The sequence below is a fragment of the Gouania willdenowi genome, chromosome 3 (assembly GCF_900634775.1).
Source record: "Gouania willdenowi chromosome 3, fGouWil2.1, whole genome shotgun sequence".
NCBI classification, from domain to species: domain Eukaryota; kingdom Metazoa; phylum Chordata; class Actinopteri; order Blenniiformes; family Gobiesocidae; genus Gouania; species Gouania willdenowi.
The window spans coordinates 45,083,190-45,101,835 of record NC_041046.1 but is presented as its reverse complement, the minus strand read 5'-3'; the positions used below and the strand labels follow the sequence as shown (position 1 = coordinate 45,101,835).

Genomic DNA, 18,646 nt, shown 5'->3' with positions numbered 1-18,646 from the left:
TCCAATTTAGGATATGTGGAGTTTTTTCACCACGGCAGACGTCACTAACATTATTATTTTTATTATTATTATTATTATTATTACTATGTCACCAAGTGGAAGTGTGTCTGATTGTCAAAACAAACGTGATGGCCTTTTCCTAACTCCTCTCCTTAACGCCGTGACATCATCCACGGGGTTAAGGAAAAGTGGATAGGAAAAGAGATGGGAGGGACTATTTGAACGCAGCCTCAGACTTTGAAGTTAGTCTGCTGACTTTATAGACCAGACACTGTAACATAATGTGATGATGGTTCAGTGGAACCCATGAGCAACCCACATAGACATTTACTCCTATTGTCAGACTATAGATTATAACAAAGCAGTGTTGTAGTGGCTGAGAGCTTCAGCTGAAGTTTAAAGGCTCACACTGAGTCTAAAAACCATCAAACCCAGGTCATTTTACCTGTTCCAGTTTGAAGATGTGCTGATTGAAGTAATGTTGGAGGCGTTCGTTGGCAAAGTTGATGCAGAACTGTTCAAAGCTGTTGTTCTCATAGTCCTCAAAGCCAAAGATGTCCAGGACACCGATGGACAAGATCTGAGGAAGAAAAACATTTGCTCATTTGTCAGAAATTAATGTAGTTGCACTGCCGGCAATGAATGCATGAGCTGGGTCGACCCCAGGCAGGGGCCACAAACCGTAGAAAAATAAAGACGCACAAAAATCCTCACACACCCCCCTCACTATAGATCGTCCTTATCTCAAAAATTATTCATCTGATATTAAAATGTACAGTGTGCCAATTGAATTAATAAGGAACAAATGGTAAAAAAATCAGATTTTCTTTTTAGACCAAAGTGCATGGGGTGTCCTGAAAATCTGATGAAATGACTCCATTCAGACTTACAGGCAATCACACAGAAATGGCAACAAAATACACAAATTAGTCCAGAAAGACACACAACAAACTCAAAAACACAAAACAACAAAAATATACAGAAAAATAACACAAAAGGACAACAAAAATGACTCCAAAAACACCAAAAATGACAGAATATACAAAATTCCAAAAACATTCCAAAAGAACAAAAAACAAAACAAAAACACAAATTGATTCTAAACAAGCAGACGACAAGAACAACAAAAAACACACAAAATGATAGAAAAATACACAAATGACAATAAAAACACACAAAAGGACGAAAGAAACAATGAAAATATACTGAATGACAGAAAAATATACAAACAACAAAAACACACAAAACAACATAAAATACAGTCATTATTCTAATGCTGACATGAATGTTGATCATGTGACCCCCAGATCAGACAATCACGCTGTATGTCTGAATAGTTTTATCTCCAAACAAACTTTTAAAAGCAGCTTAAAACACGCAGCATACAGAGGAGTTGATTATTAGTGCTGATGGTCGTCATAATAAATGAAAGTAACAGACGCTGATGTGATGAAACCTGTGGAGACCCTCACCTTGGTGGTCTCCTCCAGGTCTTTGATGTTGAGCAGAGCGTGGTTGATCCTGAAGACGATCCAGTCAAACAGAGCGCCGTAAAGAGACTTAGCCATGGAGTCTCTCACCGTGCCAGCCTAGAGGCAGAAGAAGAAGAAGCGCATCAGTGAGGATAATATCCCACCTAGTAGTAACGTTGTACTCAACCCTAGAACGCTCTGAGACTTTAGGGAGTCGAGACAGAGACAAGAGGCTTTTTTGAACTGACAAGTATTTATGACAATGGCTGGAGGCGGACAGATAACACTTAATATACAAACTGTAACAATCACAGAAAAAGCAACAGATTTAGTCAATCTGTGAGTTTTTAACTGAGAAACAAATACATCTCTGGAGTTTGATCCTCCACTGTTTTTACAAAAGTGTCCTAAAAACCTTTAAAATGTCCTTATTAGAAGATCTATTCCTAACAAAACACATTAATATGAAGTATATTTATTTAATTTCCTTTTAAAAATAGGACTACTTTACAGTTTTAGAGCCTGTGTTCCTGAAATAAAAACAATTCACACTGTTTAAGGGACAGTAAAGGTCTCTTAGGAGAGCTCTATTTCTCTGCTTCATTGTCTACTACCAAACCTCAGAGTCACAACTGTTTTTATCCTCTTTCTATAAACAATCAATCAATCAATCAATCAATCTTTATTTGTATAGCGCCAAATCATAACCAATGGTATCTCAAGGCACTTTACAGTAGAGCAGTCTTAAGGACGGACTCTTCATTTTATGGATACACACATATGCATATATACGTATATACACATACATATGTATCCCACACCCAAACAAAAGAGGTGTACATCTGCATCTTTAACTTTTCATGGTTTTTTAGAGCAACCAAAAGCTGTTGTTTTGAACAAAAATCTACTAAATGATCTAAAATCGTTTAAACCGTGCGCGATAATTGGCATGACAAATGGTGAATATGGTTATATTGGCAAAAAATCATGAAATCTGGTGAAAAGAGGTTAAAAGTTTGAATCATGGGTCAACATATGTGACATTAGGTGTAAAAGTGGTTGAAAGGGTTTATAAGTGATGAACATGTCTGGAAAGTAGAAAAATAGTGATGACTATAGATTAAAATATGGAAAGTTTGGTGCAGATGCAGGTAAAACAAAATAAACAACAATGGGCTCAAATATTTTTAGTTTCTTAAAAGGCATCTGGTGACCCCCTCCCAGGGTCTTGTGACCTAAGGTTGAGAACCTCTGATTTACAGGTACATTCAAACAGGTGAATGATCGTTGAAGAAATATTAACATAAAGACCACCCAGCGTGCAACAATACAATTGTTTATCTGGATTAACTCGTAAAGAAGCAGCAGGTACATCATTCATGTAGATGAATGGGAGGTGAAAGTGCTGAGAAGAACACTGAATACAGTGAATACAGTGAATAGTTCCATCAAACATGTGTGTTCTGTGAGGCCAAAGCCATCCTTCACTTTGTTTGTTCTTGTGTGAAGAGAGAGACGAGTGTTTGTTTTCAGAGCTGAGAGGAGAGGAGACCTTGAAATGCTTTCAATCTCCTCCAAACAGTCTGAAGCACTTCCAGTGTGTGTGTGTGTGTGTGTGTGTGTGTGTGTGTGTGTGAAGGCGGGAGTTGATCTGGAGTGAGCTCACACTGTCCTATAAACATGAGCTTGTCAGACTAAAGCTCCATCAGAACTAACCCTAACCCTGTACACATGAAAAGATTAACATCTACATCTGTGACGTGTAAAACAATAAGATGAAATAAAAATAGGCTTTTACTATAAAATGGGAAAAGGTTATGTACAGAATTTTACATATATCAATATACACACATGTGCATTCGGTTGCACAAGAACATACATATATACATATGGTACATGTACTGTACATGTACACAAACAGCTACATATGTATATATTCATATGTATATATAGATATTCTGCCCATGCATGTATGAATACACATTTCCTGGCACTAGTGTTGGTAAAAGCTGGAGAACGTTCTCACCTCAGCCAGTTTATATGGAACGATGAGCTTTTCTCCCACAGTGATCGTCTTTCTAGTCGTTAGAGCCTCGAACAACGTCTCCTCTTTCACCTGATGATGATGGACAGACACAGGAAACTAGTTTAATGGCTTTAAATCCTTTAAGAAATAAAAATAAATAAATAAACTAATTTAATCAAAGATTTATATAAATAAATGAAATCAAAATCAATAAAATGAATAATTTATCTCTAATTTACCTTAGAGATAAATGATCAGAGCTAGTGTCTCTGGATGACATTACGCTGTCACACAGCACCACAGTAAAAAACTTAGGCGTTATCTTTGATACATGTGACCAGTACAAGATGAAACCACATCTGTAGTGGTAACACTTCAGAACATGCAGGATGCTGCAAAACGTTTAATATTAATATGAACCAAACCACTAGGAACGAGTGTATCATAGTAAATCATGCTTTTCTGCAGTCCGTGTCTTCTTAAAATACCCAAAACACAAAATTGAAGAATTTAGAAGTGAAGATCCTGCAGCGACTGATATCTGTCATTTATTGCTTAGATGTATATGTTATTTACATATGGAAGAGCAAACTAAGACATATTTCGCCCCTGAACTAAAGAATGACTGAACAAGTTAATTCATGTCAGAACTTCAACACACCATGAACATGAAGTACCAAAATATTACATTTCACCAATTATTAGTAGGGCTGGACGACATGGACCAAGAAACAAACTTTTATGAACAACTAGCTGCACAATATCAACATGATGCAGCATTTTTGACTTTCTCTCTCATGAGGGACAGCACGTGTGAGTGAGTTCTGCTATCCAGGAATGGTGCTTTGCTTTACTTTGTGGGTAAGAGAGAGAGTCTGATTAATAAACTCATGAAAACTTTTTTCCAAACCCAGCCTGATTAGAAGCCGGCCTGTAAAATACGTGAAATCTTTCAAATTAAAAGGCTCATATAAAGCAACACATCCTGCCAAAATCTGGTTTCTAACATCTGTCGTTCTTTTCTGAGGCTGTGGGACATCATCAGACCACATCTGTTACCTCCAGCAGCTCTGAGACCACGGGCAGAACCTCTGGATTATAGATGTCGATGGAGTCGTCTCTGTACGTTTTCCTCTTGTAGCGGATGTTTCCCAGGTGAAGAATGGCCGACAGCAGCGAGAAGATCCTGTCACGGTTTGGAAGAAAATCATTAGAGGAGTTAAAAAGTGAAATAAAACATGATAGACTGTGGTTATCATTGATCTATGTTGGTCGTGATGATAACAGGCTTGTAATAGCACGGCTGATGGAACCATGAACAATGTGTTGGTCACTCACTGTTTCCGCGTGGCGGGGAGGAATCCCACCATCTCCATGGCCAGCTGCAGCCTCTCAAAGTCATGTTTCAGGTCTTCTCCTTCCACCGTGAAGCAGTCCTAGAACGACAAAGAACAGCTTCCCGTGTTAGATAAATCTGACAGAACAAATGGGACAAGTGCAATAAAAAGACTCCTGAGCTCGGAACCCCAACTCTGAAACTCAGACAAGACCCAAGCACCCCGAGTCGGTCAGAATGACGTTTTAGCAAAATAGCGGCGCACGCCGTTAGACATTAACAGTCACATTCTCCTCAACTTTTACGTGTCGTCTAATTAAGCGTGTGTTTTTCTAAAAGTGCAAAATAACTGCGTAGTGGTACTTCCATCCATACGCCGCTCTACATAAGTAATGATATCCTATAGTTCAATGTACTCTCTACAGTCTATGGTTCTATGAAGCACGATTCCTATCGCTGGTTCGTTCAAGTCTTACTTAAAGTAAAAGACGTTTCTCTCTTAGCCTCCAGGAGCGTACTGTATTTGGCTACTGAAAATTGCCAAATACATTGTAATTGTTGGAGTTCTTATTATCATTTTTCTTCTGCAACTTCTTTGTCCTGAACTCCTCCCAGGCTTTAAATGCAGCACTAATAACACGTATGTCATCTCATAAGGACAATGTCAACGATGTGCAGTTAAGCTTTTTTGGAGCATCAAGTGTCAGAATCCAAACATTTTCATATCTATGAATATTTATTGTACAAGTTTGATGTTTACATTTCTGAAAAGTTCATCTCAAGTGGAATATTTTATTTATTAGGACCAAAGCTGTACGACCTACCAGTAAAAAGATCAGTTGGGGTCAAAGTTCATGACGTCACAAAAACTACTTTTTCTCTATAACTTGGCCACACATTGACATACAGTGCTCAGACTGGTACCATTGAACAACATTTCCTTTCAATGTGTGACCTTGAGCAAAGGTCAAGGTCATATTTAAGGTCAAGGTCCATTTTCTGTTTTTCCTGCAATATTACTTTCAATTTATTTAGCAAAAAAAACAACATAAAGGGACGTTACTCAACAACAAAATACAACACAATAAGAAATCTTTCACATGAACAATTCTATTTGGCAATTCTCAACTGTCAAATACGTATTTGCCTTGTGAAAACAGGTCCTGCTTAGTAATAATATATATTTATCCAACAGACATTTTTGCTCCTCAAAAAATATATAAAACAATCATCAGCTGACTGTGTCTAGTCATGTTTTACAATTTTACCGAATGAAACACATTTACCTTGGAGGTCAAAATGAACAATCTGGATCTTTCCAGGTTCCAAGTGCAATGGAATGCAGCATTTATATGGAATCTTAATAAATCAGGCCCTAAGTGAAGATATTCAATAGAAGAGTTTAACACACCTTTAAAGGTTAAACAAATATTCTAATGGCTTTCTAACAGTAATCTGCATCTATATAGCCTCATTATGGGTTCAGATATGAGAGTTTGAGTTTGCTCCGTAACCCTAACCGTAATCCTAATCCTAGCCCTAATCCTAACCCTAGCTAACAATGGGATGTTTACAGTCAGTGGGGCCGTGTGACATCATCAATCGTGAATTCAAGGTGGAGGAACACAGGCTCTAAAACTGTAAAGTAGTGCCATTTTAGAAAGTTAATAAAATGAATATGGTGCATGGTAATGTGTTTTATTATACATAGATCTATTAATAATGCCATTTTAAAGATTTAAGGCCAAACTTGTAAAAACAGTGGAGGATCTCTTAATATAACTCAGTAAAGCCTTAGTGTATCATTAACAACAACAATAAGTGATCATAAAGTATTACATTTAAACACTTAAAAACCAATAAGCTACTGGTGCTGGTTAAAGCAGACAACAGAACTTTTAAAAGAACACAGAAAGAAAGCGTTAACTATCAGTGGACAGGACAGAAATCTACTGCACACACACACACACACACACACGCACACACACACACACACACACAGATACTGACCGGCTCACAGTCAGTGTCCCAGTGCAGTGGGTGGCTCGTCTTTTTCATCTGGAAACGTTAGGGAACAGTTTACAGGAAGCAGAGTCAGTGTTAGCAGCAGTAGATGAAGGAGCTGTTAGGACACAGAGCCCCCACCACCCCCACCCACCCACCCACCCACCCACTCACACATAAACTCACAAACTCAAAAGCATCTTGACCCTGATGTAGAAATATGCATGTGGTTCAGCAACATTCACAGACGACTCAGCATTAAAGCAGAGGAATGACTGCAGCGTTCCACTAATGTCTACACCTGTCACTGTGTTCTCCTCTGACACATAGACAATGAACAATAGAACGTGTACTGCTTTGTTGTTCTGCAAAAAGCTGATTTGTTAGGATTTCTGTTACATCACCAAAATAAATCGTTTACACTAGAATATGTTGCATTAAAACTTTCTTTCCTTTAAAACTGTAAAATGTTTGAACAGTTTGAAAAAAATTGTCATGTAACAAATGTTTTCTCTTATAAACTTTGCTTTATTTTCATAACTAAGGAAAACATTCTGATTTGCACAGTTTCAATGCAATATAAATAATTTAATTTATTTCTTCACAAGTGCAATAGACAATATCATCTGTGCAATATCTGACTCTAACTTCACAACTTTGTTTATTTAGTTTTGGAAATCTGGAAACAGTCTTTATCTTTATACTTTAACTTTATATTATTTTATTCTGATATTCTACATTTTTTTCCTGAAACGGCACAAGCCCAAATGTAATGTCATTATACTGAAATATAACGACAATAAAGATTGTGATTCTGATCCATTAATATTCTTTAAATCATTAGTTTGAAGCTGAATAATTAAAGTTTGTTGAGTCGTTTATATCGACTTTTAGCCTCAAACGTAATATTCCATTTTATGTGGACACGGACACTTTTTGGAGATTTCAACCAATCAAAGACACAGAAAACAATTACATTTCACTTTCTAGAATTAATTACATGTTCTTCCTCTTTTGGCTGGTGAAGGTTTAAAGATACTGTAAATACATTCCTGCTTAAAGTTTCCCAGTGTGTTTGTGTGTTTGTGTTTGTGTGTTTGTGTGGTCATGTGTTTGTGTGGTTGTGTGTTGGTGTGTGGTTGTGTGGTCGTGTCTTTGTGCGTTTGTGTGTTTGTGTGGTTGTGCGTTTGTGTGTTGGTGTGTGGTTGTGTGGTCGTGTCTTTGTGCGTTTGTGTGTTTGTGTGGTTGTGCGTTTGTGTGTTGGTGCGTTGTTGTGTGCTTGTGTGTTTGTGCGTTTGTGTGTTTGTGTGGTTGTGCGTTGTTGTGTGCTTGTGTGTTTGTGTGGTTGTGTGTTTGTGTGGTTGTGCGTTGTTGTGTGCTTGTGTGTTTGTGTGTTTGTGTGGTTGTGTGTTTGTGTGGTTGTGTGTTTGTGTGGTCATGTGTGGTTGTGTGTTTGTGTGGTTGTGTGTTTGTGTGGTTGTGTGTTTGTGTGTACACATCAGCACAGGGTCACTGTCTGTCAGTGCACAGAAACATCAACAACTACTTTTACACAACACCCACATTCCTCTGGAGAGGTGTGTATGTACAGTCCACGTTTATGGCTTTTCTTCTTCACGGTTTATTGAAACACAAACCAACGTGGACGCTTTCTATTTCCTGATGGTGTTTGGTGTTTTCCTCCACCGTGGTTGTGTGGTAATGAGTGTGTGTGAGTGTTTGTGCAGAAAGTGACTAAAGAGAGAAAAAAAGAGAAAAAGCCACAAACATGGAGATCTTCTCTCACTATGTCAGAACCACATGAATGAAGATGCTAAAGTTGTCATTTTTGAAAAGTAGGAAATGTTTATGTCGAAGAGCTGGAGATGTAATTACTGTAAGGCCGCTACTTTTGCTACTGTATACCTAACCTTGGGGTCACCAGATGTCTTCAAGAAACTAAGAATATTTTTTTAACACTTTGAGCCCATTTTTGCTTATTTTTACCCTTTTTCTGCAACTACACCAAACTCACCATATTTTAATATGTTTTCAACACTTTTTCTTGCCATATTTTTGCTCCTTTTAATGTATTTTTGCTAAATGACTCACATTTCTGACACTTCTACATCACATTTTGATGCATTTTCTGCACATTTTTTTTTCACTTTCCAGACACTTATAAACCCTTTCTACCACTTTTAGAATCAGAATCAGAAATGTTTTAATGGCCATGTACAGTTTTAAGGACAGTACAAGGAATTTGTCTTGTGCACAAAACAAACAACAACAAAAAATTAAAAAAAAACAAAGAACAACCCAGCAACAATAATAATAATAATAATGATAAATATAAAGGATGAGGGATAAATAAAAGATAGATAGAGAATAAAGGATAAATAGGATAAACATAAATATATATATATACAGTACACCTAATGTCACATATGTTGACCGATTATTGTCACTTTTAACCTCTTTTCACCACATTTAATGATTATTTTTGCCAGTTTAACCACATTTATGATTTGTCATGGTCACTGTTTGCCAGTTTAAACTAATAGTTCCTACATTTTAAATTACATGTAGAAGAAACACAAGAAGGTAGATGTCATAATAGTGTTTACAGTGGAAACCAAAACAAACATTTTTTTATCTGTTTTTTTCAGGGCAAATTATCCTTGATTTACTGATCTATGAGGTCCACTCATGTCTTTATCTGATAAAAAAAAAAAATCATCTCCTCCAGCAGATTTTTAAAAAAAACTGTTGCATTTCTATGTTGTTTTTATGTAGATTCATAAAACTAATAATTTTTTGTTCAGCTGCAGTACAGTTCTAGGTCTATTCACATGTTTGTTAAATCTGGACCAAACATATTTAAACAGCACAGATTACCCTGTGCGAGTATGAATAGTTTAGTATTTATATATTTGTGTTATTTTTGTATATATTCTATTTATATTGTGTTTTTGTATTGAATGTGTTTTGCTATTTTTTATTTTTTTATACTATTTTTCTTTACTCTACTTTTATTTAAGGGCTTAACGGGGAACTTGGGGACATTATTTCATTATGTAAACATTCATACTCATAATGACAAATAAAAACCCTTGAATCTTTGATTGATGGTCATAATGAGTGTTTGTGTAACCAGAAGATGAATGTCTAAGTGTGAGTTATTGTGTTATACCTGACTGAGGTAATTATATTCTTCAGGCTTCTTGAGGTGAAAAGCCGTCCTTTCTTCTTCACTTGCTCCTGCCAGCAGGTAGTAAAACACATGGTAGTTCCTACAGTACACACAAGGTTAAAAAACAACATAGAGACGTTATGAGGCTTGTTTTTTATTCCGTATTTTATATGATGAATGTGTCGTTAGACGTTCTTTACTCCTCACACTTCATTCATTAACTCTTATTCTGTGGAGCTGAAACCACAAAGTTAGACTAAAGTGTGCAGCAGCTATGCTAACCAGCAGCTATGCTAACCAGCAGCTATGTGCTAACCAGCAGCTACGCAAACCAGCAGCTACGCTAACCAGCAGCTATGTGCTAACCAGCAGCTATGTGCTAACCAACAGCTATGTGCTAACCAACAGCTACGCTAACCTGCATCTATGCTAACCAGCAGCTACGTGCTAACCAACAGCTACGTGCTAACCAGCAGCTACGCTAACCAGCACACACGCATGCTTTAGTCGGGTCAGCAAACCATCTCCATAACTGGTGGCTGGCTGACAAAAATGAACCCCCCACCCCCAACCCACCTCCAAAGTGAGGTCAATCGTCACCACACAAGCACAGTGATGTCAGCACCGGTTAGATGTTAATTCACTACAGTGAGGCTCAAAAGGTGGTCCTCGGTCTAGTTCTGTGTGGTCCCCAAAGTATATCCGCACAAAACATTACCCTAAAAACATAAAATGACAAGAAACTACTCCAAAAAAACACACAAAAAACCCTAAGAAAATAGACTAAAGTACAACAATAACAGTCAAAAGGAAATTAAAAATGTACAAATTACTTCAAAAACAAACAAGACAACTAAAAATGTACCAAAAAATAAAAACTACACACAAAAAGTGACTCCAAAAACACAGAACAACAAGAAACACAAAATAAGAGACAAATATACAAAATTGCAACAAAATCTCAAGTAACGCCAACAAAGACTGAGACAAAGGCCTTAGTTTAAGTTCAGATTGGTTATTATTCTAAATGCTGACATTATTGTTAATTTGGCCCATACACTATCTCATTATGTGGCCCCTGCTGTGATAGAAGTTGCCAAAAACAAACTGAGCACAAACAACTTCTGCATCTTTTTGCAAAATCTCTAATTCCAACTGATTCTGTCTTGACAGCTTTGGTTGAAAACATAATATTTCACACAAACAAAATAAGCGACAATTAATTTCACTCAACTTACCGCTCGTTGTGCCCCTGGTAGACCAGCCTGGACTTCTCCAGAAGGTATTTCTCCACATACGCACTGTGCAAGGTCAATAAAACACTTTTTTAATTTAATGCTGAGAGAAATAATCAGGAGTAACCATAAAAGTGTAAGAATATTACACAATATTACTACAAATATATATGTGGCTGCTTACCCTCGCACGGTGCCGCTCTCCTGGTAATTCACCTGAATGAACTTTCCAAACCGACTGGAGTTGTTATTATGTGCAGTTTTTGCGTTTCCAAAAGCCTGATTTTGAAAAAAAAAAAAAATAATAAGAGGCCGTGTATATTTTAAATATTTTACACCGATGTTTGATGTCAGGCTGAGTTTGAAAAGGAATAACTTGTTTGTGGGTCAGATGACCAGAGAACTGAGTCTGGTGCCAAACAATGTCATTAAACATCGTGCGTAGCTTCAAACAACGCTCGCCAGCGGGTGATTAATCGTTCCTTTCTAGGATCTGTTAGAATGGAGTGTTTTCAGTGAGTAATGGGTTCCATGTGGAACACTCTGCTCATGTTTCATCAGCTGAGCAGCACAACAGGATTCTCAGTGGATCACTTTGTAAAAGTCCTGAGCTTAACGCCACAACCTTCCCTCATCCAGTCGTTCATCACACGTGCTCAGAGCGCTAAATCAAACATGGGATTAACACGTCACCAAATAACTACAAGAACTAACTCAAGACTTCACACAACATGAAAATAGAGAATCACTTGATTCTATTCAAGTTTGATATAAAACTAGAACTTTTTAAACGGATCCACCACTGTTTTTTTTTTACCAAGAAGATAAACACCATTAGAAATCTGTGACTGCAGGGGGCGACAGTTCCAACTCTGTGGTTTGGTCGTAGACAATGAAGCAGAGAAGAAGAGCTCTCCTTAGGTACCTTGGCTGTGTTCAAAATGTCATCCTAATGTACTACTCATGCTAACGTACTACTCATGCTAACGTACTACTCATGCTAACGTACTACTCATGCTAACGTACTACTCATGCTAACGTACTACTCATGCAAATGTACTACTCATGCTAACATACTACTCATGCAAATGTACTACTCATGCTAACGTACTACTCATGCAAACGTACTACTCATGCAAACGTACTACTCATGCTAACGTACTACTCATGCTAACGTACTACTCATGCAAACGTACTACTCATGCTAACGTACTACTCATGCTAACGTACTACTCATGCTAACGTACTACTCATGCTAACGTACTACTCATGCAAATGTACTACTCATGCTAATGTACTACTCATGCTAACGTACTACTCATGCTAACATATTACTCATACTAAGTTTGACGTATACCAGAAACACCAGGATGTATACTATATGGGAGCACTTTTTAAGTATGCACGGTGTGCACACTAGTCGTACTCAACCGTCCCATGATGCATTGGGAGTGGAACGTAAAATGGTCCTGGGACCGACTTCAAGCTAAAAATCAAACATTTACTTTTTCAAAATAAAAGCATATCTTCTTGTCTTACATTACTTTTTTAACGCTTTTGTAAAAAGGGCTCTTATTTTCTATTTCCCCCTGGGATAAATAAAGGAATTCTGATTCTGATTATTTTGAAGTGAACAGGAAGTGTAGTCAGCAGACCAATGGAGGGTCTCTGAAAATGTGTGAATGAAATGTGTCTACGTGAGTTTTATGGATGAAATGAGCACATGTTGATATTCTACTTGGTCACTTTCTCACTTCAAATGATTTCAGAACTTTCAAAGTAAAAGTGGAGAATCAACAGATATTTAGCCTCAGTGTGAACAATGTTTTTAACGCCGGAGGTTCCTGATGCATCTTGGGAAACTTGGAAGTATACTACAGTGGGAACGCTAATCACACTATAGTCTATAGTAGACAGTATATACTATAGTCTATAGTAGACAGTATATACTATAGTCTATAGTAGACAGTATATACTATAGTCTATAGTAGACAGTATACAGTATACTCACTGTGTTTGTAGTGTGTATTAAGGAGTGTTCCATTTCAAACAAAGCGTTTGATCTTTTGTTTTCTCTACAAAAATCAGGAAAAGTTAAATGTGCCCATGTAAGCCTGTGTTCCAGCAGGGGGCGACGGTACCAACTCTGCAGTTTGGTAATAGCCAATGAAGCAGAGAGTAAGAGCTCTCCTAAGAGACCTTTACTCTCCCTTAAACAGTGTGCTGACACACTCTGGTGGCTGAAGTTGGCGAGTAAATCAAGGACAGTTGAAGACGCCCACAACATGGGCAACTGGCGGCGCGGCCCTCGGACTAATTTTTTGCGGCCCTCAAAGTCAACGCACAAAACAAAACATCAGTAAGAATACACTAAAGGCACACAAATATGACAAGAAACACAAGAAAAACACACAAAACAACTTCAAAACTACACAAAAGGACAACAGGAATGCAGAAAATGACTCATAACAAAAACAAACATACTCAGAATGAGAGAGAAAAAAAAAACACAGTTACTCTAAAAACTCTTTGTTCTTTCTGGTATTATTGCTTATATTGGTCTGTATTCTAAACACTAACATGAATGTACATAAAACAAACACATTTTCTGACCCCCACTGTGCTAAAAGTGGTCCACCTCTGAGTCAGAGTGATGGTGAACCCACATAAGTGTTACATTTTACATCTGAACACGAGTAAAGCTCGGGACAAATGCTCTTCCATTGCAACAAAATTTCAAGGACATGGGTAAAATTGTTTACCTTTATTGAAAACAACATTTGTGACTATTTTTCTTTATAAAAAGTTTTGAAGTTGTTTTAATCTAAGAAAATAATGTGCTGCGATGCAAAAAAAGGTTGAAAAACACAGCTTTAGAGCATGAGGCCGTGGGACAGTGAAAGTGGAGCTTTCACTGTCATTTTCTGTGTGTTTTTTCATGGTTTTCCTACAAACATACGATCCCAAAGCGGCGTATAAACAACATACTGTAAATCAGACCATAGATCTTCTCAGCGACGACCTCCTCATCCTCCTCCAAGCAAAACTACTTCTCTATGGATTCGCTATCGTCCTTTCAAAATAAAACCCCACAAAGTCAAGATTCCATTGGAGTATCGAATCATGGATACAAAGAAAAGGTTGATATCTCTGTATGAATCTATAAAACACATGTAACGTTCTTTCTGGACATGGAAAAGGCCAAGTGAGCTCACACGAGAACTGAAATCACTTTTCACTTCCAGAAACGTGGGATGTAAGAATGTGATGATGGGAGCGATGGACTCCCACAGGAGGAGATGGTATTCCGTCTGTGAACCGGCAGACGTGAGAGGTTCAGGAACATCGGGTCAAACGGGGACAGCGTCTGTGAGGTGAGAACTGCTGCATGTACAGCCAATGAAAAGCCACAGACGTGGGTGGGACAGTCCAGATATTTCACCTTTTACTGCTTTTTGTTCAATGAACAGCTTCTATTGGACCAACGGGAAGCAGCACATGGAACAACTCCCACTGAAAAACTAAATGATTCAATAATGATTCAAGTTCGTCCTGGTCTGAGTGGAAACAGTATTTCTCCTAAACGTTGATATTATCAAGAGGAATGAAACACTGACTTTACTACAAAACAGAAAAATGAACTCACTGACCTCTATGAGGAGGAGAGTTTCACTTTATAAGTCCTGGATTTGGATTGAACTGGTGAGCAATGCATCCTCTCAGTGCAGAGGTTGTGGGTTCACAACCCACTGGCCCTGAACTTGTCTCTTTATCCAGTGGTCCCCAACCACCAGGACGCAGACCAGTACAGGGCCATAGACCATGTATTACCAGGTCACAATGAAAAAATTAGGTTTTTAAAAAGTCAACGTATTTTATTGATGTGTATGTTCCAGAAATTGTTTTAATTCTTTTTTTAATTCAACAGTGATGGGATGGTTGAGATTCGAACTGGTGACCCTCCAGTTACAAGTCTGCTTCCTTAACCACTAGACCTCATTGTACGTTCTGCGTGGATATTTGGGTCATCTCCCACCGTCCAAACACATGCATGTTAAGTTAATTGGTAGCTCTAGATTGACAAATCTCAGATGTTATGTCAGCTGATAAAGTTAGCACCTTAGTTTGGTTTGGTTTGTGTTCAGAGCAAAACTTCTGCTCCGCGCTAAACAGCCTCTGGTACAGCAACATGAGCTAACCTAACTAGTTAGCCCCCCCCCCGTCAGCCATTTTAGAGCATTTTGACTGATTTTTAAAGACCCACAGAATATTTTGTACTATGATTATCTGAAATCTGACACTGGATTTTGAAAGACTGAAGTTTCTACTTTCATCATTGTTTGAAGCTTGTTTAGTTCTTCCATAATCAGCCGTTGAAAAGAGCAAGGTTTAATCTCACGATCATAACATAATCAATAATCCACTCAGGTCCACATGTTCTGTGTTAGTATGTGGTGCTGTGAGCTGCTGGATACTTCACAATATCACTTCATAGTTACATAATGTCACTCATTCCTGCTTCTTCCTCCTTAGCTAATGCTAGCATCAGTGGCTAATCTCTCATGTAAAGGTGTACTGCTGCCACCTTCAGGACACATTTGGTCACTACATCGCACTACAGGTTAGATATTGACGAGGGACCTCCACCAAGGTGTTTTCTAGTAATCTCTGTGAAAAAAACGCAATTGATGAATTATCTCGTCAATGGCACTGAGTGAGTGAATATCATTGCATAAAGTTTGAAGTTTATCCAAAGGTGGTATATAACGTCATAGAAACATTGACACTGAGCGCGACCCCAGAACTTGAACTGTTTGTTCAGGCTGAACGTGTTGAGCTTCCGTTACTTTAAGAGGTCAACAACATTGTTCTTGGCTGCAGAGCCAGATGAAACACAAGGTTCTCCAATGACAGGTTTGAGTCGGTGCCAAAGTGATCGTAGTGTAAAGTCAAAGTCATCGGTGGCACAAAGGATGACGTTACCTCCTCATATTTAAAGCTCTAATCCTAAAAGCTGAACCTGGTGTAATAAATTACTAATATTAACTCACTATAGAAGTTTATTAAAAACGTGAAGGACAGCATCAGATTAAAGACGAGACACACCAACCTTTCAGAATAAGAGCCAATAAAAGAAGGTATGATTCAAGTCAACTGTAAGCAACTGGTGGTCCGGGGTCCACATGTGGCCCTCGGTCTAATTTTGTGTGGCCCTCAAAATAAATGACAAAAAAATACACAAAACTACACGAGAAGATTAGATACATGAAAATTACAGAAAAATACAGGGAAGGACTATAAATACAGTATACACAAAACAACCCCAAAAAACCCCCCAAAAATGACAACAAAAATATACAAAAGGAGCTAAAAATATATACAGTGACAGTGAATATACATAAAATCACATACAAAATGAAAGAAAAACAGAGAAAGCACCAAACAGCAAAAATACACAAAATTACACTAAATACACAAAAGTTACAGAAAGATACAGGAGGAAAAAATGTAAAAAATGACAACAAAAATAGACAAAATGACTCCAAAAACAAACACGAAATGAGAAAATTTTATAAAATAAAAATACACAAAATTACAGGAAAATAATACACCATATCTGGTGCTGAAAGTCTGTATATTTCCCTTTTGTGGGACGATTAAAATGAGAGATACACATTGTTTCCTGTGCTAATGATCAGAGAGGTCATTGTTCTAAATGCTGACATGTTGATAATGTGGCCCTCAGATCAGATATAATCATATTTCTGTGGTTAAAGTTGCCCGTGTCTGATTAAAGTCATTAAGGGCCTCTCTGCTTCGGAGCTTCAAACATATTTTCACACTGCGGTGCTACGCATATAGAGGTCATATGGCATTCTGATCTGTTCCGTACACAGAGAAAAGCCTTGTGTGGACTTCAAAGAGCTTCAGTTCTGATCAAATGACTGAAGAATGATCTGGAAATGTGTCACAGAATTTCCTACATTCCTTTTAAAATGGAAGCAACAGAGGAATGACTCACAGGAATCGTCCTCATGACTCATATTAAAGCCGACTCATTCACTGCAGTAGTAGCACTGACAGGAGCTAAGGGTCTCCTTCTATTCTGGATTGGTGTCAGGTCACTGTGTGTGTGTGGGCTGATAACATTCCTCAGAGGCTGAGTCGGCATCATGCCCCCTGTAATCTCACACCGTGGTTACCGCAGCGTTCCCAGCTTAGTGAAAGCAGTCGGAGAGGAAGTGACTCCTGGCATGAGTTGATTTTGTCAAAAGAAGAAGCTCCATGTTTGACAAACTGTGACGTAGCGATGACTCAAGGAAGTTCTCCGTTCACAGAACTCCTGGTAACTGGTTTGATGAGATTAAAGTTATCCGATGGTTGCCGTGGTAGCGTAGACTTCCTGTTTTAAGGAGTCTTTCTTGTTCATCTGGATCTGTAGTAAGATGGGTGATAGTGGGGTCCACCGCCATTTTCAAAGTCCCATTTTCTCTTCTCTTGGTAAGTACAACGTCCAAATCCCTTCCCGTAACGCTCCTGGTCTTGTTCAAAATAAGGTCGTAACTCACCAAACCTAACTAAGAACCAAAACGTTGGCTTAAAATGATAGACTCTATGGGAACAGGAATACAAAGAGTAATCATGATTGGCTAAAATCTCCAAAAAGGCATCTTGGAACGCCTCGGGATCCTCCCGGTGGAGCTGGAAAAAGTGGGCGGGGCTAGGGGAGTCTGGGCCTCCCTGCTAAGGATGCTGCCCCCGTGACCCAGCAACGGATAAGCAGAAGGAAATGGATGGAAAAATATTCAAAAAGTGACAACAATAAATACACAAAATGAGAGAAAATTGTACATTATAAAAACAAAAATACACAAAATTACAGGATCATTTACATAATGACACTAGAAACACAAAATGAGCGAAAAACGTAAAAAAATTACAAAAAAAAATACAAAGTAATCACAAAAAAATACACAAAATAATGAAAAAACATCTAAAATGAGAGAAAAATACTCAAAAGGAGATAAAAAAAACAGACAAAAAGTGACAACAAACATTACACAAAATGACTCAAAAATACACAAAATGGGTGAAAATGATACAAAATAAAAAAAAAATACAAAATGACAACAGATGCATGTAAACAGCACACACACAAACCTCCATATTTTCATAAACTAATAACCTTCTTCAATTACCCAAGATGAGTGGAAAACGGCAACATTCCTCAGACAAACACACCATAACCTCATGTTTGATGAATAACAAACCTGCAGAAGTTAGAGGACGTTTCTCTGTCCCTGAGATCTTTATCATTTATCGCCATCATGTTACTGTGTGAGAAATGTCAGACTTTATTGTCCAGGAAATTTGGGATTCCACAATAAAAACAACAACTCT

The 18,646-nt window shown here is 37.9% G+C and overlaps 1 protein-coding gene across 7 annotated transcripts in view; it reads right to left on the bottom strand.

Annotated features, from left to right (window-relative positions):
- myo9aa (myosin IXAa) overlaps positions 1-18,646 on the bottom strand; it is a 141,979-nt gene that overhangs the window by 64,479 nt on the left and 58,854 nt on the right. For 6 of the 7 annotated variants that reach the window (XM_028439094.1, XM_028439095.1, XM_028439099.1 and 3 more), the window contains 9 exons: positions 11,430-11,524; positions 11,249-11,311; positions 10,011-10,110; positions 6,845-6,892; positions 4,837-4,934; positions 4,558-4,684; positions 3,499-3,588; positions 1,473-1,589; positions 446-580 (listed from right to left, as the gene is read on the bottom strand). In XM_028439094.1, coding sequence (XP_028294895.1) covers positions 446-580; positions 1,473-1,589; positions 3,499-3,588; positions 4,558-4,684; positions 4,837-4,934; positions 6,845-6,892; positions 10,011-10,110; positions 11,249-11,311; positions 11,430-11,524 — 873 coding nt within the window. The remainder of the gene's footprint in view (positions 1-445; positions 581-1,472; positions 1,590-3,498; positions 3,589-4,557; positions 4,685-4,836; positions 4,935-6,844; positions 6,893-10,010; positions 10,111-11,248; positions 11,312-11,429; positions 11,525-18,646) is intronic. The other variant, XM_028439097.1, reaches the window with a different exon arrangement.